Here is a 26521-nt window from a genome sequence, read left to right as displayed (position 1 = left end):
CCTCTCCAGGAGGTCTGATTTCTGGGCTTTAGGAGCTGTGCACTGCCCTCGGAAGAGCCCACCTCTACCTATCAAGGTAGGTGGGTTTCAAGGGAGGTTGTACTCTTTAGGCTACAATTAGCTTTCATGAATGCCTTGCTGTCCTCCTCTTCTCTCTATCCTAAACCTGAAGAGCATAAGTATTGAAGAATTCTATAACGTTTTGCCCAGAGGATGATCCTGCCATGAATATAACCCAGCTCAGAATGGTGGAATTCTCCATAAGACTCATTCTGCCCTTGCTGGAAAGATGACTTGGAAAAGTTCCCAAAAATTCATACACAACCAAAATACGAGTTCTAGCAATGACCACCAGGTGGTGCTGGGACAGCAAATTTCTTACTGCACACATGACTATTCACTCTTCGCTTTCCTACGCTAAGCTCTGTCTAGAAGAAACTCGTACCTACCTTCGTTCCAGATTCAAACAAGTATGTGAATGAGATTTTGATACTTTGAGATTGGATTGTATCAGACTGCTACTATGGAAAATAAAGGGATTATGAGCATTCACTTGTCCACCTGTGCTACAGGACAGCTGTGCTTGTATCAGCAAAACAAGTTGTGCTTGCAACATGTCAATATGTAACTCCTTTATTGGCAAGTGAGTGTTCAAGGTCCAAGTCATCTGCTACATCTCAGAAGAGGTAAATACATTCAAAATCAATTGATGGAATGTAGTTTTTGAGCTATAAAAGACATTTATAAAACAGCTGTGACTGGAGATGAATTAACAGATTGTGGGTGGGAAAGGGGGAATAATGTTTTATTGGTGATGCTTGCACAATAATTTCACTTAAGAATACTTCCTTCAACACAGCAATCAATTCTGTGAGAGGCAGAACATGCGCAACATTGAATAGGTCTCAAATGTGAGGATTGTGTCTTGCTTAACTAACAAGTTTGGTGCTGATGGTATAGCAGTGGTTTCTGATTATTCCTATTCTGTGAAAACACACTTTTTTAGAGAACAACTAGATACTGAGAGTATGAATCTTGTAATGAATGTCGATTGTACAAATCCCCACCTGAACCTGCCATCAGTATTTATGGAAGTTCCTATATTGCTATTGTACACGACATAATTTCCTAAAACTTTTGACAACAGCAAAGAAACATGCTTTTACAATGCCGTAAATTGCACCTACAGACACTCAGCAGGTTGGGTGATAAGGTGCTGTCATATTGGTTATACTGAGTACCTTTCATAATCTTTTCATTTAGTTTGGATGCTCTGAAAGATCTGGAACACTTATGCAAAATGTCTTCCGTGTGATATACAGGCTGCATACAGACAGGAAAAGAACTCAAACATTGAGGCCACTTGGTCTAGTATTGTAAGAATAATAGTAATAGTAAAAAAAAAAAACCAAACAGTGACAGCTTCACAGTTGTTCCTTCCAAATGACAGCTCTCTATACACTGACACACACTTAAATGGCATCAGAATATTATTCGCACCTTCAAATACGGTCTAAAATCCTAACACTTTTTCTACAGTCAGTTTGCCAGGTCTGGAAATTCTTTTAAATTCCCTCTGAAATAAAGTACCTTTCATCACCACTTTTTCCAGTTGGAATTCACTGGCTCCACTGCTGAATAGGAACCTGATGTGACAACCTTTCTATTTTCAATGCGGTTAATATAACAGATATTTCATTGAATGATTCACAGTGGATTAAAACAATTTTAAATTAGCAGAAATTATTTGTATCACAGCACGTAAGAGTAAGAGATAAAAGCCTAATGTGTGTTTCTGATTTCTGAGGACATTTTGAAAAGTTCTTCTCCCCTATGTCCCCTGCAAGTCTGGCAAAGACAATATGTTCTTCTCAGTTATTCTGCCCCATCCTCTCCCTGCCAGCATCTATTGGAACCCATTTCTCTTCTCTTTCACCTGATTGTGCTTTTTAATTTATTTCAGTCTGCAGACTATGATCTTTGTCAACAAGCTGGTTTCCTGAAAGTTTCTTCTTCACTTTACTGAGGGTAACTTAGCAATTTATTTCAAATATTTGTAATGCTTACCCTAATCTGAGCTATCATACAGCTTTCCTGCTTCTATTTCCACCAGTCTACTATTAAGTTTACTAATCGATTCCCTCATTCCAGAAACAGTAACCAAAAATAGCTACTGATTATCTTGGCAACTCAGTCACAGAATCATGACAGCTTCTCCATGACTTCCTTTAAAATCACAACATTGTCAACTCATGAATTACACTTTAAAAGTATGGTCTCCATAGTATTTACTTTCACATTTCTGGTAATAACAAGGTACAGTTGAGACAGAAATCAAATTGTTTCATAAACATGATTAAATTAATTATTTTTCCCACACAGCATTGGAAATTGAGATAAAACATTTTTCTAAAGGATCATGTTAGAAAACTACATAGTTCAAAATAGTAGAGGTGAGCACATGAAATATGATGCTATTTTGGGCTTTAGCAAAGCAATAATCCAGTATTTGAACAATGTGTCTTTGCCTCAGGTTCTGAATATGCTCAAACAGGCAGAAAGTGATTGACTTACAGAAGATTTATTCTTTTAAAGTCTTCACAAAAGGACTGAATAATATCTTACAACATTGATGTATAGTGGTGTCCATGGAGAGTACAGTAGCTGACTTGTTTGATTATAAACAGCTGCTTTAAGCAAACTTGTGATGCTTATGAAGAATATACATTTTCAAAATGAAACCCATAGATATAGTGAAAAATTCAAAATAGTATACAATCTTACAAATAAAATGGAAATAGCTTGACTAAGAAGTGAAGTGTATAGAAAACAGGGAAACAAATGAAGATTATGAAAGAAGTTAAGACAGCACAGCAGCATCATCTAAAATCTATTACATACAAGAAGTGTAGCAAAGCAGGTAGAAGGTACTTCATTTTTGTCAAAAACGACCTGAGCACTACAGGGACAATTGTTGAAAATATGCCTAAGAATTATGTACCTCATTAAGCTGTATTTATTGCTTCTGAACAGTAAAATTAAACACTACTTCAAAATCAAATGTCAATCAACTGGCTGAGTGTACTTTCAGATGACAAAATTTTCATTCCAGTTTTGTTTTAGCTTCTTTAGTAGCCCAGCACTAATGTTATCAAGCAATAAAAATGCCAGTAACAAACAGCTGATTTTGACTGACTGTAGCTCTTGAATAGGGAGTTTGGCAGAACTCTAACTTCTGAAAGCCTGGAAGTGAAGGATGAAAGAGGATGTCCTAACTCGGCCCTCTAGACTGTGCAGGAAGCTATATCCCTGCATCAGAGGGGGATGATGGCAGAGCACTGCCACAATCTCAAGCTGAAGGCGCTCTCTGTTAAGTCCAGTTGTAATCAAGTACCTGTTAGTTGGACAGTGCATCCAAGGAAACTGGATTATTTATGTATCATTAAGAAAAAACAAACCCGTAAGCCTTAACTACTAACTGATATCACAGGGTGACAGAAGGCTGAGTGGTCCTGGCAGAGGTTGGAAGAGACCTCTGGAGATCATTTAGCTCAACCCCCTTGCTAAAAACAGGGTCAGCTAGGGCAGGTTGCTCACGGCTATGTCCAGTTGGGTTTTGATTAACTCCAAGGATGAAAACTCCAAAACCTCTCTGGACAACCTGTTCCAACATTTGACACCCTGAGAGTAAAAATGAAACAAAACAAAAACCAAAACCAAACACACACCCCGCCCCCATCACCTTTTCTAATGCTTAAATCATATTTTCTACATTTCAGTTTGTGCCCGTTGCCTCTTGTCTTGTCACTGCGTGACACTGAAAAGAGTTTGACTTCATTTTCTTTACCTCCCTGCCCCTTTATTTATATGCTGCCAGGCTTGGGCATACAGTCAATTCAGAGTGGTAGTCTGCGGGACTACAGAGAGTCAGTTTTAACTGATGCCAGCTGGATTTTTGTTAGGCACAATAACAAGTTTCAAAGTGCTTTGAGAAAATACATGAATTTTAGCAGACTTATAAAAGGTGACCTTTGAACACACACTTGTTCTCACCTTTAACGAGAGCTGAGCTGACAAGACTGCAATGTAATGAATGGCAATAAAATTAAAAAAAAAAAAAAAAAGAAAAAGAATTTTGAGCAAATAAACTTCTCAGATTCAACTGTTCAGGCAAAAGTGACTGAGGTGTTTGCTGCAAATTTAAAATAAATTTGTTTCAAAAGAAATCTTGTTTAAATTCAAGTATTCCCATAAGGGATAACTTTTTCTCAGTATTTCACTCGCTATCATAAAGAATTGACAATAACATAATAGGCATTTATGAGCTTTGCAAGTCTGGGGCAAGTAGCTCTTCCTTCAGTGTCTTCTATTTCCATGAATATCATTGTGAAGCTGTAGCAGAAGTAGAGTCAAAAATGGAGAGTTTTTCTTAAGGATAAATACTATATAATTTATTCAAGAGTCTTTTCCCTTGTACTCTGGGGCTCACATGATGGATAAGAAGTCAATAAAACATGTGCTTCTGCTAAAAGGAGTGATCCTTAGGATGGTGCATTTAAACCATAAGGCTCAGTGTAATCTGTGAATTATCTACCACGTCCCAAGGGCTGGACATCAGTTCCCTAACAGCCAAAATTTTTTTAACTTTAAAATCAAACAAATAAAGGCAAGATCTTGAAAATAAAACATATTTCAATTCTCAAGGACAAGCATATGCATAAAATTTTCAGAACTGAGAAGCTACTTCAATAATCCACACAACTCTTTACTCAGTTACTGCGGTGGGTTGATCTTGGCTGGATGCTAGGTGCCCACCAAGCTGCTCTATCACTCCCATCCTCAGCAGGATGGGGAGGGAGAAAATAAGATGGAAAAAAACTCGTGGGTAAGGATAAAGGCAATTCAATAGAGCAAAAGCAAAGGCTGTGCACGGAAGCAAAGGAAAACAAAAGATTTATTCTCTACTTCCCATCAGCAGTCGACATCCAGCCACTTCTTGGGAAGTAGGGTGCATAGCAGCTGCTCCAGAAGACAAACATCTTAATAATGAATGACCCCACCCTGCTCCTTTCTCTTAGCTTTTATTGCTGAGCAGATGTCATATGGTATGGAACATCCCTTTGGTCAGTTGGGGTCAGCTGTCCCGGCTATGTCCCCTTCCAAGATCTTGCCCACCCCCAGCCTACTGGTGAGGGCGGAATATTGGAGAGACAGCCTTGATACTGTACAAGCACTGCTCAGCAGTAGCCAAAACACTGGTGTGTTATCACCTTTCTAGCTATCAATACAAAGCACAGCACTATGAGGGCTGCTATGGGGAAAATTCACTCCATCTCAGCCAAACCCCATACAGTCACAAAACAAGACTAAAAGGCAGAGGAAGAAAATAAGGCTGGACACCTTATTTCAATCAATCCTTTTGGTACTTTTCCTCACCACTGAGGACCAAGGACTCCTGTTCATTGCTCAAAAATGCAGCTGATGTCACTTAATCATAAAGCAATTATGGAAATAATGGAAAAAGTAGGAAAAAAATAGTATTTTCTGTGATTGCTAAAGTTACTGTATACCCCTCAGTGAATAAAATTATCAAATACAGAATACAATACTTACAGTGGGAACTCAAAAGCATTTCATTACTCAAGAAATTAAAAGCAGGGATGACTGCATGGCCCTTTCCAGTGACACTCACAATTTCTTCCTCATTATCTAGGACTTGTAGTTTAATGAACACATCTGATTTAGAGGTTTGTACCTGCACTGTAGCAATATGTGACGCTGTGACTTTTACTGAATACCTAAAGAGGAAGAAAAAAATTATAGCAATATAACCAACTATACCAGATCATTCTTTTTCTGCAAGTACCTAAACACTGTGCTGACTTGGAAGTGAACACTTAAAATTGAGTTTGTAGTCAATTGTTTTCCTGCAATCTGATGGGCTAAGCTTCTTGTAGTGAAGTTTAGTGCAGTCAATCCATGATCAAAGTAAGTGCTGCTGCAAAAAAAGGGGTGGTCTTGCCATTTCTTTTTTTCACTGCCTAAGCAAATGTCCAGATATACATTTTCACTCCTGCTGTACTAGTATTCGTTGAAAAACATGGTTAGCCAGATGAGGGAACTGTTTCAATGTAAAAGTAACTGAGCAAAACAAAAAGAAGAAAGATTTGCTTTCAAAAGGGTAAAGCTATCTTATTTGATAGCAGGTGCTACTCTGGTCAACTTAAAAGACTGGGGAATTAAAAGATGGTAGAATTGGAGTCTTAGGATGAAATTTAAATACTATTTTTGTTGCGACTCATAACTTTATATATTACTTGCTTTTTGTTCATAAAATCAAATTGTTAGACTAATCTCAGCAAGCAAGCAAAAAACCACTACCACCACCATCCTGAATTCAGCACATTAGGAGTCAAAACTATACAAGTATTTTAAAATGAATTTTTTAAAGATTGTTGACATCAGAGGGGAAAAAAAACCTCAACAAGGAAGAATGTTTCCAGAATTTGATTGCAATTGTTATATTTCCATTACATGTTTTTTTCATTTATATTGATTCCTCTTTTTGAATAGACCTCTATTGCAAGAATAATACATTGATTTGAAATATTGATATAAATTGTCAGGAATCAAGGCAAAATGTTGTAGAATTAACCTTCAAGATAGATACATGTAATCAACTCTAAGCATGGGGCCTGTTTTAGTGCAGTGTGTAGTCCTTTGTGTAAAAACTTCAGCATAGTAATTTAGTCAGGGTCAGTGCTGAACTCAAACTCAGCTAGAATAAATTGATTTTAATAAACTTTAATAATTTTTAAAAGTATTAATAAAAATTTAATCATCACATTCTTATTAAATATGTTCTAAAAGAATCTGCATGCTAAAATAAAATGTATATAAATTTTTCTGCCAACACTGCAAGACGGAAACTGGTCTGATATATCAGAAAAGTAATTGTTGTATTTCTGGATTTTATTTAAAACTTTATCTGAATAGCTGAAAAAATATATCAAACTTTATGTCTCCTCCTCACCTGCAAAATCTTGACTTTAATACATATTTAATCCCCAAAAGTACTATGGAATTTCAGTAATTGACTTATGGATAAAATTTCAAGACTGAGCCTACAGAAATGCAAAATACTGTTATTAGGGTTTTAAAGTTACAGTCTGTGTACTTCATACCTATTCTTCATTAAGCAGTGGCAACATTTCAGAAAATAACACTTCATAAATGAAATGTTAAATTTGGTATTGAACATTGACAGTCCATAAAATTCAGATATTTGCTTTAATACTTTCTGTTTCTAAGAAAGGGGAAAGAACATACTTTTCTGTCAGGGATGGTCCACACAAAAAGCAGAATTTAATCATTCTTCTCTCAATATTTACCTGAACATTACAAGCCTGTCATTGGGTATGTAATACTCTTTAATTTCTTTAGTAGAATAGACATTATTTACAGCTTCACGAGAGAGGAATGGGAGTGGACTATGAGAACCGATGAGCCGGAGCCTCCATCTTCCAGCTGCCACAGGAAGGTCACCAGTACATGCTTCAGCCATAAATGTGTATCCTTTCTGAAAGGGGAAAACAAGTAATTTTTACTTGGAAATAACACTACTCAAAATGCACTCTATGAGTACATACAACACACTTTTTGTCCATGTTATACTTATTAATACAGTAAGATGTCCTTCATAAGCAAGAATCTGATAGTTCTATTATAGTCTGACTTCTGAAGCAGATCTTATTACAGGAATTTGTATTTGGCAAAAAGTTACATAACTAGTCAAATCCAATCTCACCTAACTTCGAAGTTGGCCTTACTTTAGGGGCAATCAAACTCCTCAGGTCACTTTCTAACCAAATTATTTGATGACTCTAAGTTGTTTAATAAAGTCTAATTTAACAAATATTAATGAGTTCTTACTCTTTTATTTAAGCATGTGCAGTACTCTATTCTAAAAATTCTTCTTATAATATGTCTAAAGTTCAGTAAAACATTTATTCAATGTATTTTCTTGCTTTGTACATCATACTACTATGCAAATAGCTCCCAGTTAAAACACATCTATACATCTCTGGGTTCTGTGATATTAGAATTCTTTTTCTTGTAAAACCAATAGTATCAATCAAAGTCTTTTCATTTGGTACAAAATGGTTTTTGTCTCTTGATATCTTACCAAAACTATATGTGGTGGTGGTGGTGATAGTAGTAGTAGTAGATATAATGAAGAAAGAGTTAAAGACTGCATAAGCCAAGAACCTTCACTCCAAGCTCTGAAAACAACCACATTAAATCTATACTCTACTATTGCTGGGAAACATCTGGCCTGTATGCCAGATGTAAGAAAGGTATGTATTGTAAAGTGTTGATGTATTTGAAAACTGCGCAACAATTTTGAGATTATAGATACTTTTAACTCCAAAGGTGGCCACAGCTGAAGATAAGGAAACTAGTATTTTGGCAATTCATGCACAAGACATTTAGCAAAAGCTAGCAGTCCTCACACATATGAAAGCAAAATTACATAAAGATAAAATATAAACATGAAAATAACTGCATTCATTGGTAAACCAGAGATTTTAAAATGTCCCTTCATGCTGTAGGCAGTGTGAAAGTATATATGAATGCAATTTGTGGCATGGAAATTCAGGGATCGGATTAATTCTGTCTTCAAATCTGAGGTTAAATTAATATTGCCCCTACTTCTAATAATGTCATTGCAAGTATAGCATTAAATGTCAGGATATTAATCTTATTTTTATGAAGATGTTGATTTAAGAAAAAAATATTTCTAGTATTAGAAAAATCAAATTGAAAAATTAATAAAAAATGCAACATACAATTAATAACCCTGATGCAGACTTATCTGCTCTTTATGAATCCTGAGAAGAGGAATATGGGAAACCAGAATATAATTTAAAAGGTTTCAAAATTTGATTTTATTTGAAAAAAGAAGGCAACATGGATGTGATTACTTGAAAGGCAGGGGCAGGAAAAAGGCATATAATGAGTGCAATGGCCAATTGCAATGTAACAGGGGAACTCATAAGTCCTTTCTTCAGATTCTCCAAACTAGCTCTACCAATTTGCTATTTCAAACATTAAAATTTCATGTTCCACCCAAGAAATAGTCCAGAAGAAAATTCTTTGAAATGTTTTCTCTTTTGGCAGTCTTCTGCTAAATTTCAGTTAAAAAAAAAATCATCAGTATTTACCAGTAAAAAAGCTTTGTTGAAAAATTCTTATAATAAATAGGGTTGTGATTTCAGGACTATCCAATAATGCAGGGTTGTGACTTTAGGACTACTGAATATTTAGAATGAAAGTAAAAGAAATTATTCATGATTCCAATTTGTGCAATTGTAACTGTCAGGCATTTTACACCCTTTAATCACTACAAGGTAATGACAACCATTCAAAGCTATAGTTCAGGAGATCTCACTTATTTAAATATCTATTTAAGCATATAGTCCAAGTCCCCCACTGTTCTTAACAAGGGCACTTGGAAACTGAGAGGTATTTAGCCAGATATTCAAGGGCTTTCTGACAGCATGTTGTGCAGGAGAAAAACACTTTCTGTTGTACACCTGTTTATAAAGATAAGGTTCTACAATCTTAATGTTCACTATAAATATGCAGAAAAGTTAGACTTAAGATTAAAAAATTGTGTGAGTGGGCACTTTCTGAATACTATAAGCATTTAGAAAGCACAGTAACTGAATTTTGCAGCTGGTAGGCAGAGTAATCATCAGTCACTACTGAGAAATAAGCAAATAGATCTAGACAACCCCATCAGATTTACGTCTCTTTCTTAAAAACCCTTGAGAGGTTTCATTACCTACTTAGATATCTTGTTACAATTCATTATCTCTAGAATCAGAAAGGGTTGTTTTCTAGTATACCACCTAAACTAACTTTTTGGTAAAGTAAGATGATTTCCTTATGTCCTTCTATGACTAGTCAAGACAACTGATCAGTGTCCTTGCTCAAATAGTCGTCTATTTTCTAGACTAAATATGTTATTAGTGATGATTTCTTAACCTCTTATCTTTGTTGGTCAGCTGAAGCTTGAGGAATGCTTATTTCTATCATTTTCTACAATCTGTTCAAAAGACTTGTGAATAATAAAGAGACAATTGAAAAAAACAAAACAAAAACAACTGTGTCCAGCAGTAGAAAAAATTACCATGGAAAAAGAAAATTTCATGCAAAAAAAATCCAAATAATGCAAAGCAAGTAGCTACTTTCTACCTCGATTGTAACATCTGCACAAAGATGACAGACATTATTGCTAGTGTGCAAATTTTATCCTTATTGTCAATCATTCTGAAATTAACTTTAATGTGTTCCAGGAGTGTCTCTGCAGCACAATAACAATGTGTGTTGATAGGATTTCTTTTTAGCGCTGTTGTAAATTGCTGATTCATAGTTTTGAAGCAGAACAACTAACTGGTAGGTTTATTTTTTTTAAAAAAAAAAAAAGGACTCTTTCTGTAATAATATTGACATTTAGGAATTCAGGTATACTATATAATTTCTTGCTTGATGTATTACATCATTGACTATTTTTTACAAAATACTGTTAAAAAGAAAGGTAACAGATTAAAATAATACCACTGTATTCTGTGTTTTATAATAATTGCATAATGTCTTGTCAATATATCAATAGAGCTTTCAATAGCTTTTGCAGGTCCACTGAAACATTAATGAACCATTTACAAAGAAAACAATCTAAATGGTACAGTATAAGGTTATATTCTTACTGAGAAACTCAGTAGCAGTGACTAAGAAATGTAAGTAGAAAAATACAGCATACCTGCAAAATACTCTTAAACCAAAATCATTCTTTACTGATATTAACCACATTTAATATTATAAAATGTATGTCAGGAGTTTAGACAATAGTAATAAAAAAGTCTGCCTTAAGTGGGGACTTCTTCAATAAGGAAGGACAGGAATAAAATAAAAAGGGCCATTTTCATTAGTTAATGACAGAATCACTGAGGCTATCGTGACCTACCCATGAAAAAAAATTATTATGGAATGTACCAGGTGGGGGAGTCCATAGCAAAACAAGCATTTCCAATATTAAAACCACGGTACTGCATAAAGCATTGGTAAGACCTTATTTGGAATATCGGGTACAATTTTGGAGATCTTTATTCAAGAAAGATATGTTAAACGGGAGGAGGTCTGAGAAAGAATTGGTAAAATCAGGGAAATGGAAAACCTGCCTTACAAGATAGAACTAGACACAAATGCTGAGATGAGATCTGAAATAAATCTGAAGTTGTGATTGTTCTTTCCACAACCCATCACTTTCCTGAAAAACAGTAAGTAGCGGTGACCACTGAGACTTCTTTTTGCATCCTGGCACTTGCCACTGTTGGATTCCAAACTGAATTTTCCTGTCTGGTGGAATCCACACCTGATCTCTGAGGATTCCAAATTAGTTGTGAGAGCTTGAAGAGCTTGTCTGCAACCCTTCTTTTTTAAGCATAGTCCTCCAGCAGTAGCGGTCCTTATCTGTCACATTCAGCTAACAGTCACTATAAACACTAAATAAGGCAAGTTCATTCTAGTGAAAAAAAAAATTATGAAATTGGCAGTAAAGTTACAAAAGAAAGACAAGAAAACTACTCCTAGTGTTAGACTGTAACTGACATCAATTCCTTGTTATTGACAGATGAGACTGAGAAGGCTAAAATGTAAACCTGCTTTCAGTAAAAGGTCAACTGTGAACATGTGGCTAGAATAGTTACTATTAGGGGTACTATTACAGAGGTAAGAGGTGGGCCAGAATAGGAAAGGAAGTAGTAAATGGTTTCGGATTAGTTAGGTCTGATGAACTTCTGAACTGTCTGAAAGTTAAATAAGAGGTTAAAACAATCACAAAACTTTTAAATTATGTTTGATAACTGATAGAGGACAGCTAAGGTACTGGAAGACTACAGAACTGCAATGTTGTATTTTTTTTAAATGGACAAAGGTGTCTAGAAAATTATCAGCCAGCATAACTGAAAACATCATGAAATAACTAATAACTAATAAAATGAACTCCTTGCAACCCCCTCAACATAGCAAAAAGACTGCAAAACCCAAGTCCTATCAAACCAATCAAACTTCCTTCTATAGGAAAGCACACTATGGGAATGAAGGAGACACCTGACACTGTCTCTTTGATCATTCTTCTAAGCCTAAGGAAATGCTGTCATAAGGAAGAAACTAGGGTGGCTGTTGGACAATCACATCCAGAAAGCACAAATTCATGGCTCCTTTTGGAAGAGCAGGATGCAATCAGTGAGATTTCAAAGATCTAACCTGAACCTGATCCCATTCAGTATTTTTATTAGTAATGTGGATGGTGGAATGGAGAACCTATATGTTTAATTAGCCGATACCACAAACTGGGAAGGATTGTAACTTTACAGGAAGAGAAAATAAGAATTCAAGATTATTTTAAACTAGGGAAATGGTCTGAAAAAAATAGCATTAAAATCAGTAGTGAAATACGCTATATTTAGTCAAGAATAATAAACTACAGGATTCAGTTCTTCAGGAAAGCACCTAGGGTTACAGAAGTACATGAGTTAGCAATGGTGTTGCAAAATAGGGCAAGCATCACAGTTAGATATATAAGCAGAAATAAAGCCCGCATGACATGTAAATTAATCGTTCCTTACTCATCATTTGTATGGCCACAAGTTAATCCTTGGTGCAAAGTTTACTGTGCTCACTGTTGTGCACGATGAACAAGAAAAAAACAGCAATTGGAAAGAGTCCAGAAGAGAGAGTAATCAAGAGTGTAGAACATGTAACTTGCAAGGAAAGACTGAGCAAACTGTCTTCTTTAGCCTAAGGGTAAAAAGGCGGGAGGAGGGGAAGCTGTGATAATTATTCAACAACATAGTTATTTTTAGAAGCAATTTACACCAATGCTTCTGAGGTAACATACAAGCTTTGAGGGGGAGCATATCTAAAGATGTATTTGGCATCAATGCTGCAATTATCATTAGCACCTGAAGATGCATGTTCACTTAATTATTGTAAGCATGGCTTAAAAAAGGCTATTCAAACCTCATTCCTATTTTGGCTCCTGACTCTTGAAGATTGTTCTGTCAGATGGACAGCATCAGCAGCAACCATATTGCCACTGAGTAGCACAGCACAGGGAAGTTGGATGATATTCCTCCATTTAGAGATAGTGAAAAATATAAAAGAAAATTAAGTCTATTCCTTCACTGTAAAAGGTTTAGCACAGAGGCAGATCAGTGATAGTCTCTGTTCAAACTTGCTAATAAATAAGGGTGCACTTCTAAGTAGAACATTATAACATAGCTGAAAATGTCCACAGAATTTGGGCAACTGTTACTATTTTTAAAATTACACTTTTCACAATGACTCTTTGCATTTACCTTATTTTTGGGATAAACACGAGGTGCTACTTGGAAAAAGACATGTGACATTTCTTCCAGTGTATCATTATCAACAACATGAAGTCTACAGGAAGGGATAGTGGTATACACCTTTGGCACTATAAGCATGTCTTCTGGAACAAGAAATATTTCTCTAAAAAAAAAATAATTCAAATTATATAAAAATTATTTGCACAAATAAAACTATTTGTGTAACACGAAGTAAAAGTATACATTAGAATTTAAGGAAAGTAGGCTTATGTAAAATTATGTTTTTAAAGCAGGTTAGTGACAAACCACAGTGTATCAATGATACTTCCCCACAAGAGTTATATAGCGCTGCATGAAACTCACCTAAAAACCACAAACCACATATTTGGTGGCTGATCAGCATATGTTACAGCATAGTCAGCGAAAGAGATTTTACACCATTCATCTTCATAACAAGGAAACTTTTCAGTTGACTTACAGTTTCTTTTAAACATTTCTCTGGAAAGCAGAAAACAAATATTTAAATCTAATCAGGAGGGCACATGTATCTTGACTTTAACATGCTAATCTTGAAGAACACTGCTTTGTGCATGAATGTAAAACAATGATATAAAATGTGTTAGTAATGTTTCTCTAGTAGCTGTTCACTCTCAAAAAATAATAAATCAGGTAGGGATCAGCTCTTTTAGAGCTCATGGCTCGTGATGGCCAATACTTACATACAAATATTCCTATCAGTCAGTCTATCCATGAGTACAACTGCTTCTAATAGCCCAAAATGTTATGGTTTCTACAAAACTTTACTTTTTTTTTTTAACAAATCTCAGTTAGCATAATTTCAATTTCTTTATATTAGGCTGTCATCTTAAAGCTGTGGAGCTTTAATCTCATTAAGGAGATTTAAAAAAACCATTTATTTCCTTTTAAAACTTGTTTGAACAAGAAAGGAATAAAAGCAAACCCAAATAAATTTAAAATGGGATGAAAGACATTCCTTTCACACAGGAAGGAACCTAAAACTGTAAATTCAGAAGTTATTTGTATGGCAAATAAGCTCACAGGTGTTATGAAGTTCTGTGAAATTAGAGCTAACCTCACTGGCACCTGACACCATGAATTTTTATTTATCATATATAGTATCAAAAATTAATGTTCCTCTGGACAAAGCAATGTGAAGACCAGCATACAAAATTCACTGTTACATGAACAGGTTGTCGAGTGAAGGGCAGAAGAAAGATAACTGGTGTCACTCCATCTTTTAGCTCCTTCCAGTGATTTTCTCTGGAGATTGAGTGAAAATATGACTACATAGAGGTGAAGGAAAGGATATCCTTCTCCCTGCCACTCCCTCTGTCTTGCATTATTCTTTAACTACCTGCTTTCTGCAGTAAGTAAACAATGTATCTCTTTTGCTATCTTTTAATTTTGCTATCTTTTATTTGCTCTAATTCAAAGTTTGGTTTATATGGTTTACATAAAGGGGGTAGTCTAAAGAAACCTCACAAAATCCATTTTTGGTGATAGCTGTCTTCTTTTCTGTGTCAAATATGAACATGTTCAAGTTGTTCAACTGCAAAAGATTTATCCACAAAATTTGGACAATGTTACTCTGATGTTCTGTTATTCCTACATAGTAATCGGAATTACAGAAACAATCTCCACATTCATGTTTTTAGCAATGATAATAGCTGACCTTGATGTTTAATTAAGGTGCGTCACAGAGTGGATGCAAATATTGCCAGAAGTAATTTAAAGCAGAACAGTTTGAAATCTTAGTCCACGAAGCTTTGCAAAGGTTCTTTCCACCACTGATAAACAGCACACACAGAGACAGAAAATGCCCCTCAGACACCACAAATTTTTAATTAATTGAAAATTATAGTAGGGACAAACATAGACGAGCTCATATAGGATGTATAACAAGAAACAGGTGGCAACCCTAGCACAAACTGAGAGGTTTTAGGGCATTTTAAACTGCTGTTTGTGTTGTAAAATGGTACTGGTCCTCGTCTCCAGTAAGTCTGGGGTTACAGAATGGGAAAATGTTCACCCTAATACTCAACTTCCAAAATTCCTGCATGTTACTTTATTGGCCAAGGTGCTAGCTTGTTATATTAAATGCAAGTCTGTCAGCTGTTAAAAAAAAATTAAAATCACATTGGCATGATTTTAACACTCAAATGTATCCCCTAGGACAATGTCTAAGAATCAGTCCCATAAGTTTCAAAAGTCTGAATGTACATTAAAAACTGCATCTGATCTTTGCTGATTTAGAGATGCTGCAAATCTAAAACTGAGGTCTAATATTTGGAACAAGGCTGTGGTTGCAAAGTCCTGATCCCATTAACATACAAAGGTTTTACAGGATTAGATACACTAAAAAGTGAAATAAAATTATACCCCATATGAATGTTCCTCAAATTGCTGGTTATAAAGAGTGAGGATTTATAACCACAGCCAGTAATTATTGCCAGTTCTCACTCCTCACCCCTGGCAGAACCGATCTACTGCTAGGTCAGTTGTGTGAACACTTGCAGAGAGATTTTTGAAGGCCTTAATGAAAATACGTGATCTCCAAAGAGTGTCATACTTGCAAATGACTTAACGAACACTGTCAAAATTAGAGTAGCTATCTTTACAAAAGCTGTCATTAAATACCAGGGAAAGTATCTACCTACAAATACATCTACTTTCCTTCAAGCAAGTGATACAAACAAATCCTCTGATGAGATAAACTGTGGTACAATTAAACAGTATAGCTATCTCCTTTCTAACGTCAACCAGGATTCCTTAACAGCATGAATCAAAATGCTTCTTTAAATCAACTGGTTAGCTGTTTAATTAAGGAATCAGTATCAGATTTATACTTATGAAACAGCCTATAGGATATTAAAAAATTAAATACAGGAGAAAGGTAATGCTCCAGCTCAAGCTGTAGGAAAAAACCTCTAACACACATACCTAAAAATTAGATTTGCTATAGGTTTACTCATGTAGGGTACACAGAATACAGCATAGCATATCTTCACTAAAAACATCTCATCCCTTCCAACAGAGTTTTGTAATTTTCAAACTAGTAATTCTCTTACCATATTTGTTTTGCAAACCAGCAATTTATGGTACTGCCTGCAATAAAATAGTTTAATTTATTACACGATTACCTTAACAGCATTACAGCACACTGTTCAAAATCTAACTCAATTGCAGTCCACAATTTTTGCAAGGTTTCTTGGACATTAGCATTTTCTTTAGTACCTGGAAATAATAAAATAAGTTAGAAAATATAACATCTGACTTTTGTATTGTTCTAAATATACACCTGCCAAACACTTGTCAAAAATGCCACTCGCACAAGTAAATTGTCTTATGAATCACTAGTTTTCATCCAGAATTTTACAGAAGTCTCACTGAGCTGAAAACTAATTTCTCCTTTGACAGACGAAATTCCCTTCATCATCACCTTTGTACTTTGCAGCACGCCTACAACTGCAAAAATGATGTGATCAATATTTCCTCTGATTTACAGTTTTTTCATTGTAACATGTTGTAGTGATATGAGGTGATCTCTGTCCTTGGAGAATATGCTGTTTAGCTCCCAGCAGCTTTTATTTGCAGATACCATGAAGGGGTAGGTATGTGCCTAGGCATTCTGTGTAGCTAAAGAGAAAAGAATCAGGCAGCTCCAGCAGGTAATTCATCCCACCCATGTTTGATACCTCTCAGATGACAGGATATGTTGTCATCTCAAGCTGTCTACTTCCATCCACAGAATACAGATGAAGACTAGGCAACTAGTTTAGACCTGTTGTCTAACTTTTCCAGACTAAAGTTAGGTGAAATCCTTCCTTATTGCATAAGCAATTAGTGGCAGAAATGGAGGGGGAAAACTAAGAAAAAAGAGTGGGGGGAGTAATAACACTTTACTGTAATGACTAGTAAGAGAGGAAAAAATAATAAATAATGGGGAAAAAGAGGACAAGACTAGTATGACTGAACCCCCCCACCCCCAGTAAAGCACTGTAAAGATAATATCAGAATTAAAAGTAACAGAGTATTGATAAATCAGAAGTAGTTAAGAAAGACATTATAGACAATGGAAGAAAAGAACTGGGATACTCACATAGTGCTCAAATGACAAAAACCTAAAATCTAAACTTCAAAAGAACAGCTTCTGGGCTCTGGGATTTGTAGGAATTAATAATACTAGTGAAAGTTTACAGAAATTCCTAATTTACATGGCACTTCATAAACAAAAATAGAAGGGCACTAGGCTACTTAGTAGGAAAGCTTAAGCAAGACTGGGCTACAGGTGATAGTTTGGGAGAGAGGCAGCACCAGATTTACTGATAAGGAGATGAAGGTACAAAAGAGAGCTTGAAGAGATCATCTGGTGCAGGTAAATATATAGTCGAAAGAACCCCAGCAACGATGGTAATTCCAGAAGGAGCTTCCAGCAGAATGGGGATGACTTACTGCAGAGGGAATGTGTATCTCACAATGGAGCAGTTTTCTTTTTCACAATCCTCTGGCATTCATATACTGTGAGGCTAGAAGGAATCATTGTGATCTAACTTTCTGTGTAACAGTCCTGTTAACACATTAATTGCTGTTTCATCATATATAAATAACTAATCCTTTTTGAATTTGATGGGTATCTGTTTGATTTTAAAGTTTTCAGTAGTACAACACAAATCCTGGTTTATTCCAACAAATACCTTATCCTTTTAAAAATAAATGCCACTTTTTCTAGTTTGAATGCATCTGGATTCAACTCACAATCTTTGAATCTCAGACTAAAGACCTTGTTAACCCTTCAGACCTCAGGCTAAAGACCTTGTTGCTATCAAATTCCTTTTCTCATATGGGTACTTACAGATTATAGTGAAGTCATTCTTAAACCTCTCTTTCTTAAATTACAAACTAACAGCCTGCAAGTACAAGGCCCTTCTTTAATCCTGGTCCTTACACCTCTACCCAGAATTTCTCAGTTGTTACCTGTCTTTCTTCTTAGACTGTGGACAGTGCACTTTGACACAATATTCCAGCTGAGATAACAGAATTGCTGAATAAGAAATGTAACACGAGTCTTCAACTGCTATGTAAGATTCCTTTATTTATATACATAAGAAGGAAGGATAGTATCAGCACAATATCTTTTGAGCACAGTATCAGCCTTTGATGCTGTGTTCTGCTGATTATCCATTAGGATGCTTAGGTTCTCATATGGACTCCCCTTACCTTTCCAGAAAAAAAAAACCCAAATCATTTAGCCCATCTCTGAGCTAAATCTACATTAATGTAAATTCTGGTTTAATATCTACAAAAATCTAGGGAGGGAGTGTCCTTCCTCTACTTTTTAGTACCATATGTGCTAATTGAGTGGTTAGGTTGAGCACTATTCTTAGTTTTATAAGAGATCAGAGATTCAACTATAACGTTCTATTGCATTTCAATTAATTTTAACTAGATATTAATTAGTAACAAAATCTCTATGGTAAATATCCGAATAAGGTGAAGTATGAAACATTTTTTAAAAGGCATTTTTAAAGGACACACCTGGTTTCCTGCTGGTCAGTACTTTCCTAACATAGGTCCCTCTCCAGACAGCTTGAAGTTTAAGAGCTGCTGCTTCTTCTTCAGAAGTGGGAGTTCGGTTCTGCCAGCTACTAAGGGAATTCTTCTCAGAACTCTCTGAAAGAAGGGGAGGAGAACGAGCAACATCAGTAAAGATGGAAATCCTGTAGCTGCTTGCAATGAAGTTAAAAAAGAAACAAAACAACACAAACACAGAACGAGAGAGCTATATTCTGGAAACAGAGTGGTTTCTGCATAAAAATTCCATCTATGACAAAAATATCACTCTGAAAATTTTGCTCTTATCATGATAAAATTAGACAAAATATACTGTGTAATTACACAAATTCAGAATGCAAATACTATGCTAATTCCAAATACCATACCATTGAATTATTACTTCTCTTTATGGACAGCTATTGCAGTTCATTTTTTAAAATCAAGTCTCCTAATGTAATTTCAAAATATCCTTCCAAATATGAACCAACAGGATTTGATACATTGAAGCCTGACTCTGAATACACCTTAAAAGAGCTTCACAAGATTTTAAGTGCTTCTTTCTCTCATCTGATCATTTTATTAAGTAATAATTTAAACACCAATGTTGTTCAAAACATTGTATTCAACCTTCACTAAGGAGCCATAGAAAAAGGAGAAGATCTATGATAAAGCGAGAGTTCATTTATCCGACTGTGACTTTCTGTTACCAAGGAGTTTTGGAGTGGAACAGAAATTAGTAGGTTCTGACAGGTTCGCAATGAGCTCTTTGAAGGCATCCTTGCCTAGAATTAGCACCCTGGGAACCATCGGCACCAGGGTTTAGGGGGAGGGTGTGGGGACCAGCACTACAAGGAGCCAGTGCCAGGGGGCCAGTTTGGAACTGCACAGATACAGAACAAGGGCAGTGAGATAGCGCGAGAGGAAGGAAACAAAGCTCCAAAAGGAAGTACCAACAAACAAAAAGGAGGAGAAAAGAGACAAATCTGCTTGAAAAATGCAGACAACATTGCAGACAAACAAACTAGCTTAAGAAAAGATATTGCTGTCATCAGCCAGGAAATAACACATTTCAATCTAATCTCTTTTATTGAATATTGTTAAATGTGGCTGTATTCCCAACCATCATTCCTCATTATTGTCTCGTTTCTAAACCCCAGAAAGCCTCTTTAATATTTAGTGACTCTGAAAGGTTACACAAGCCCACTTCAACAGATAACAGATTAGAACTCAACAATATGAATGGCACAACCACTTTTATAAAACAGAAGCATATAATCGCAGAACAATATAGGCTGGAGGGGACTGAAGGTCATCTGGTCCAATCCACATCCAAACCAGGATCAACTTAGAGCAGGTTGCTCATGGTTTTGAGTAAATGTCCAGCCTGTTCTTTAATATCTCCAGGGATGGAGACTCTACAACCTTGCTGGGCAATCTTTTCCAATTTTTGATTAGCCTCATGGTGAAAAATATTTTTCTGATATCCAACTGGAATTGAACATGTCCTAAGATGTGTCCTGTCACTGTGCATCTCTGAAAGGGGTCTTGCTTTCATCTTCTCCCATTTGTTCATCAAAGTAACACATATTTCAAAATGAATTTGTCCCACCTACAAGCTTGTCTATTTTATAATTAAATAACGAAGTGGCAAAATGCCTTTTAACCCCACTAATCACAGTTTTCAAGGAAAGGAAATAGAATTCTATTTTCACCAGGTGTTTTAGCTGAGAAGAATGGCCTCTGGTGCAGAGCCTATATTATCCATATAAGGCAAAATAATATATTATAAAGTAAGTAAAAGTTGTATACTTTTTATATGAACACACAGTTACACAGACTGACCTAACAAGTAAGGAGACCCTAACACTGAACCTAAATCAATAATATATAAAAGTGAGACTACGTCCAATGTTACTCCTGGTTCATCTAAGCATCTCTTGTTCTTGTTGCTTCTTAATCAGTAATCAAGTAATGGACAATTTCCCCAAGAAAGTGCCCAACTGGTGCAAGATGGTGCCACTTGCACTTGGTTTCAGACAAGTAAGCAAGCAGTTTAGTAGCATCAGGTTGTATGTCACTGCCAATAGACTCTCCTCTTAAGTCATACAAGAATCTTGTAATAGGTGCAGAAAAATGAATACTGTATAAAGAGATTACATAGTGGCATGGTGAGTCAGATTAGCTTGCTGTATGAACAATTTTTTTTTTTTTCCCCCTCAGCTTAGCTTCCTGCAAAATCATCAAGCTGATCTGATTCCCTAGAATCTGTGCAACTGCTCATAGTGGGAATAGGTGTTCTCCGATGGGAAGGGGAGAAGGACAGGACTTTAGTAGTAGGATTTAGTGAAGCTGCACCTTAAGGTCTAGGAAGATCAGAATGTGATCTGCATTTAATCAATGGCTTATATTGTATTTCAGTATTTGTATTGCTGCAACAACATTCATAATATCCAGAGAACTGTGGATTGCCTATAAGCAGACTCTTAGGCTCCACAAGTGACTAAAATTGACTTAGATATCATGATTCTAATTTTTCTTATTATTGGGTTATGTTTCTGCCAACTTAGCAGGCTAAATCAGCCCAGCACAAGCTTTGACGAGTGCTGGAGCTACAGGAAGGTGTGGGGGTAGTACTGCAACAGCCTGCAGATACATTGGTTTAAGCTGCTGTGGAACCTCAGCTTCAGATTCACTTGGGAGGGAGAGGAAGTATTTATAGCTGTGGTCAGCAATTACAGCCAAGTCTTACTCTTCTACTCTAGAAGAGTTTATTCAAAGACAGAGGAACTGAAAGGGATTGCATTTTCCAAAAGGTGAAAATCATAGTGTCATAAGCACTTATAACAGCATTTCTGTTTTTGTATACTGCTATTGATTACAGAACTGTTCACCTGTACCCGTTCAGATCTAGCCCAATAGATGTTTCCCATCTGCGTGGCCTTTATATGAGACCAGGCTGAGGAGTTCAAATTCCAGCTCACCTGTCACTGAACGAAGACCTCATTACTCCCTCAGAACAGAGCTGTGAAATGCTAATAGGGGAATACACATAGTGTTGGCTTGGTGTTGCCCTATGAACAAACCGAAAAGTTTATCCATGGGCGATGTCAGGTGGACTCCATAGCTAGAAATAAATACCTATGTCACTAGAAATAATACATTTCATTTGTGAGGCTAAAGAATATATGAATACAGTCACTTAGTTAAATGTTGAATGTTTCTGAATATACAAATATAATAATTTGGATGCAGTGTCACACACAGAAATTAATTCTGTTCATAGAAACTGTCAAAAGTTACCCCAGATCAGGCCAAGAACTGGAAATGCTGAATGTTCTGTGAAATCATATATTCCTAAAGGTTTAATTTCTTTTTTGTTCTAACTTTTTAATACAATGTCACAAGAACAAAAATACTTTTCTTTGTAAAATATAAGTCAAAATAATGAAGTAAAAATTAAATATTCTGATCTTTAAAGTTTTTTTTTTATTTAACACTTCTTAATATTTTGTCGTATAAACAGAGAAGTATGTTACTGTGAAATGCTTTAAATCAACCAATATTAACTTGTGGATGCTTCAAATTTGACATTACAATTGAAAACTGAATCATCAAAAACTTCTGACATGCTTTACTTGTTAATCAGAAGATACTCTGCTAGTAATAAAACTGAAGCTCTCAAAGCAGCCTAGCAAGACCTTGTTCACCAAGAAATCATCTGCAGTTTCCTCCTAACAGTGTGGATGCATCTACTGTAGGCAATGTAACATAACACTTTTTTTGAAAAAGGTCTATTTTGCATGTACTGGAGAGGCACTTCACATATTCAACCAAATAATGGCAAAGCTTCCCTCACCCCTTACTGGAACTCAAGTTCAAATCCAAAGTGCAAGAAGAAACAAATGTCCAGAATTACCTCTCCAGTCACACAGCACGACTGTATGATCACTGCTCTTAACCTACGTTTCTGGAGGAAAGAGACGCTTGTTCTAGAAAAGACCACGGCAGGAACAGGACTTCTCAAATACAGTTTAATCATAAGATAAGCTTATAGCTAACAGCTTGACTTCTAGATAAGATAAAATTTCAGACCAGAAGGTTTTAACAAAACTGCACACAAAAGGCACTCTACTTCCAACTTCAAAATTGGAATTTATCCATGAGAAAGAAATGTACCCTTTGAATTGTACCTAAATGACTGTCAAATGTCTGAGACTTGGCTTGGAAATCAGTGCCACAGACCTCCAGTGAGTTCACGAATTTAGTAGGCTCACTATTGGACCCAATGAAACCAGGACAAGGTAAACAGAGGAAATGTATAACAGAGAGCAGGCAAGCAGTATTGAGCTGTCAAGACCGTTTCCCCTCATTTTGTGTAACATCATCCTGATATGCTTCCTTTCCCAGGAAGCACCACATACCTCTATAAATTCATCATCTCATGACTGCCCAAAATTCTGCAGGATCCCTTTATCTACTTTCTTCCCAGAAGCCCATAGAAAAGCCATGCCATGGAGAAGCACTCAGCTTCAGAAACTTCCATCTTTTTGTCGTATGTTCACATGGCATGGTCTTCCATTTGTTTCTTGAGGCTCCTCTGCTAGTTGCTCCATGGGGATGGATGGTATTTGGCCAACAAATAAATGTCACTAGATCATTTTCAGGATGGCTTCTCAGAAACATTACCAGGCATGACTGCTAACTGCAGTACATCATAATATCCTTGCCCTCGGTAAATCTTGAGATGAATTCAGCACACAGTGCAAAATGAATATGCTAATATAAAATGGAGGTAGCATTAAAAAAAAAAAAAAAAAAAGCTCAGATTTGATCTGATCTGCTCTCAGACACAGACCACGAAAAGATTTCATTCGTCTGCTACAGTAGTTTGCACTGATAACTGTTAGGTTGCAAAGGGTTATAACTCAAGCCTTGACAATATCTGAGCAACTAACCTGACAATGCAGCAGTGCTAATGTGGCAAATCAGGTGATGCCAGTCTTCTAGGCCTTCCTACAATGCGTTTCTCACCTGTTTTTTCCTGCTATCTACCTATTTTTTCCTGACGCTTCACTTGATTTATGCTTTTTTGAATGCTGCTGTCTCTATTTCTTTAGAGTTCTGGGATGGAACCTGAACAAAAGCATGCATTTATTCCATTGCAACCTTTATTAAGCAAAGCAAAATGTACATCCAAGGTCAATAAAGCCAAAGGAAAACAATTCACTTTCCAGTCCGATAGGAATCTTTTGTAATTTAAGTCTGGGAAAGCAACTAAATTAAAAAGATATATTGGACACTGGAGGAAATCAAACTGAAACAGAACTTTCCTCCTCCATACATTTTATTTTACTTTTTTGATTGTTCCTCCAAATCCTAAAAAATATTCTGCCACAGTGGATCTCATAATTCAGTAATATATATGAGGTATTTGCTACAACCTGTCAACTGTGCTAATTATTCAAATCTAATTAAAAAATGTCTTCTCTTCTATTGCTGGCAAGTATTTAAGTTTTTTGGGGGAATATAGAAATCAGTAGCACAGTCATCTTGAAAAATGTGACAGGTTTTGTTGACTTCAAGGGGTGTTACAAATGTCAATATTCTGTGAAAAATACAATGAGTTATTCAGTCATTCTGGCTGACTTTTCATCTCTGATGTCTCACAGAAGAATAACCTTCAGAAGAGAGGAGATTGGGAGGAAAGTCCCCATTAAAGAGTGAGAGACAAGTATATGTGCTTTCTTAAAGAACAAGAGTATTACATCATTTTAGTCTAGATATTAGGAAAAACTTCTTCACTGAAAGGGTTGCCAGACACTGGAACAGGCTGCCCAGGGAGGTGGTTGAGTCACCATCCCTAGAGGTTTTTAAAAGATATGTGGATGAGGCGCTTAGGGACATGGTTTAGTGGTGGACTTGGCAGGGTTAGGGTTACAGTTGGACTTGATGATCTTAAAGGTCTTTTCCAACATAAATGATTCTATGACAATTTTATCAGCAAAGACATTTGTGTAAATTTTAATGACGTTTGTTTACACTGATTTTCCAAAATAAACTGACCAATGAAAGGAAGTTAATACAATTTTGATTGATCAAGGAGAAAGACTTTATACTGTAAGTTCATAATAGCAGAAGGAAAAGCTAAGTTGCTCTGTGTGCTGGTTTTGGCTGGGATGGGGTTAACTTTCTTCATAGCAGCTAGTATGGGGCTGTGTTTTGGATGGTATGGGGCTGTGTTTTGGATTTGGGCTGGAAACAATGTTGATGAAGCAGGAATGTTTTAGTTACTGCTGAGCAGGGCTCACACAGCACCAAGGCCTTTTCTGCTCCTCACCCCACCCCACCAGTGAGTGGGCTGGGGTTGCACGGGAAGTTGGGAGGGGACACAGCCAGGACAGCTGACCCCAACTGACCAAAGGGATATTCCATACCATATGACATCATGCTCAGTATATAAAGCTGGGGGAGGAAGAAGGAAGGTGGGGACATTCGGAGTAATGGCGTTTGTCTTCCCGAGCAACCGCTACGCGTGATAGAGCCCTGCTTCCCTGCAGATAGCTGAACACCTGCCTGCCGACGGGAAGTGGTGAATGAATTCCTTCTTTTGCTTTGCTTCTCCGCGCGGTGTTTTTTGCTCTACCTATTAAACTGTTTTTATCTCAGCCCACGAGTTTTCTCACTTTTACTCTTCTGGTTCTCTCCCCCACCCCACCTGGGGGGAGTGAGTGAGCGGCTGTGTGGTGCTTAGTTGCCAGCTGGGCTTAAACCACGACACCCTGAAAGAATGGCCTTCAAATGGTGATGTTGTATCTTCCTGCCAATTTTTCAGAAAAATTATTTTTCTGTCTTAATATGAAACCATATACATAAAGCTTCTGTTAATGAATTAAGTATTAATATTAATAGATTTAAAAGTTACATAGACTGCAAAATAAATCTCTTAAAATGGAAAAGAGCCATATGTTTGGTTGCCTGGCAAGCTTAATTCTAACTGCTTATACAAAACAAAGCAAAGAACCTGCAGAAAGAGAATTACTCCTGCTTGTAATAAATCTGTTTGCCTTCCAATGGCCTCTCCCACAGTACCTCCAGGTATCCAGCATATCCAGCTGGAGAAGAGGTGGATGGTGCTGTAGCTAGTTCCTCACGACATGTGTGTGACTAGCCAGCCAACATGATAAATTTGTCAAATAGTAGGCTTAAAAAACAAGCAAGCAAGCAAACAAAAAACAAAATACCCCCCCCCCCAAACAAACAAACAAACAAAAAACCAACCCATCACCAAGAAATAGTTGAACTTTCAATGAAGGTATTAACTTGAGTCTTCCTTCACTCTCATTTTGTGAACAATGTATGCATTTAAGGTCTTTTCAGGTGGTGATTTGAATAAGAGCCATGATTTGAATAAGAGCCATGATCTGCAGTACATCAGGTAAAAAAAGCATCTGTAGATGCTTGTAATGTTTGTTAATACTGACAAATGCAAGTCAAGGAAGACAAAGGGCAACGTTATAAATTTTATAAATAAA

General features: G+C 36.4%; 1 protein-coding gene across 1 annotated transcript in view; it reads right to left on the bottom strand.

Annotated features, from left to right (window-relative positions):
- ADGB (androglobin) overlaps positions 1-26521 on the bottom strand; it is a 116740-nt gene that overhangs the window by 18855 nt on the left and 71364 nt on the right. Inside the window, exons 24-29 of the mRNA XM_059835579.1 lie at positions 18972-19106; positions 16577-16670; positions 13779-13913; positions 13425-13578; positions 7392-7579; positions 5614-5798 (exon numbers count right to left, since the gene is read on the bottom strand). Of these exons, the coding sequence (XP_059691562.1) occupies positions 5614-5798; positions 7392-7579; positions 13425-13578; positions 13779-13913; positions 16577-16670; positions 18972-19106 (891 nt within the window). The remainder of the gene's footprint in view (positions 1-5613; positions 5799-7391; positions 7580-13424; positions 13579-13778; positions 13914-16576; positions 16671-18971; positions 19107-26521) is intronic.

The sequence above is a fragment of the Gavia stellata genome, chromosome 2 (genome assembly GCF_030936135.1).
Source record: "Gavia stellata isolate bGavSte3 chromosome 2, bGavSte3.hap2, whole genome shotgun sequence".
Classification (NCBI taxonomy): Eukaryota; Metazoa; Chordata; class Aves; order Gaviiformes; family Gaviidae; genus Gavia; species Gavia stellata.
The sequence above is the reverse complement of the archived record's forward strand: the minus strand, read 5'-3'. Positions and strand labels throughout refer to the sequence as shown.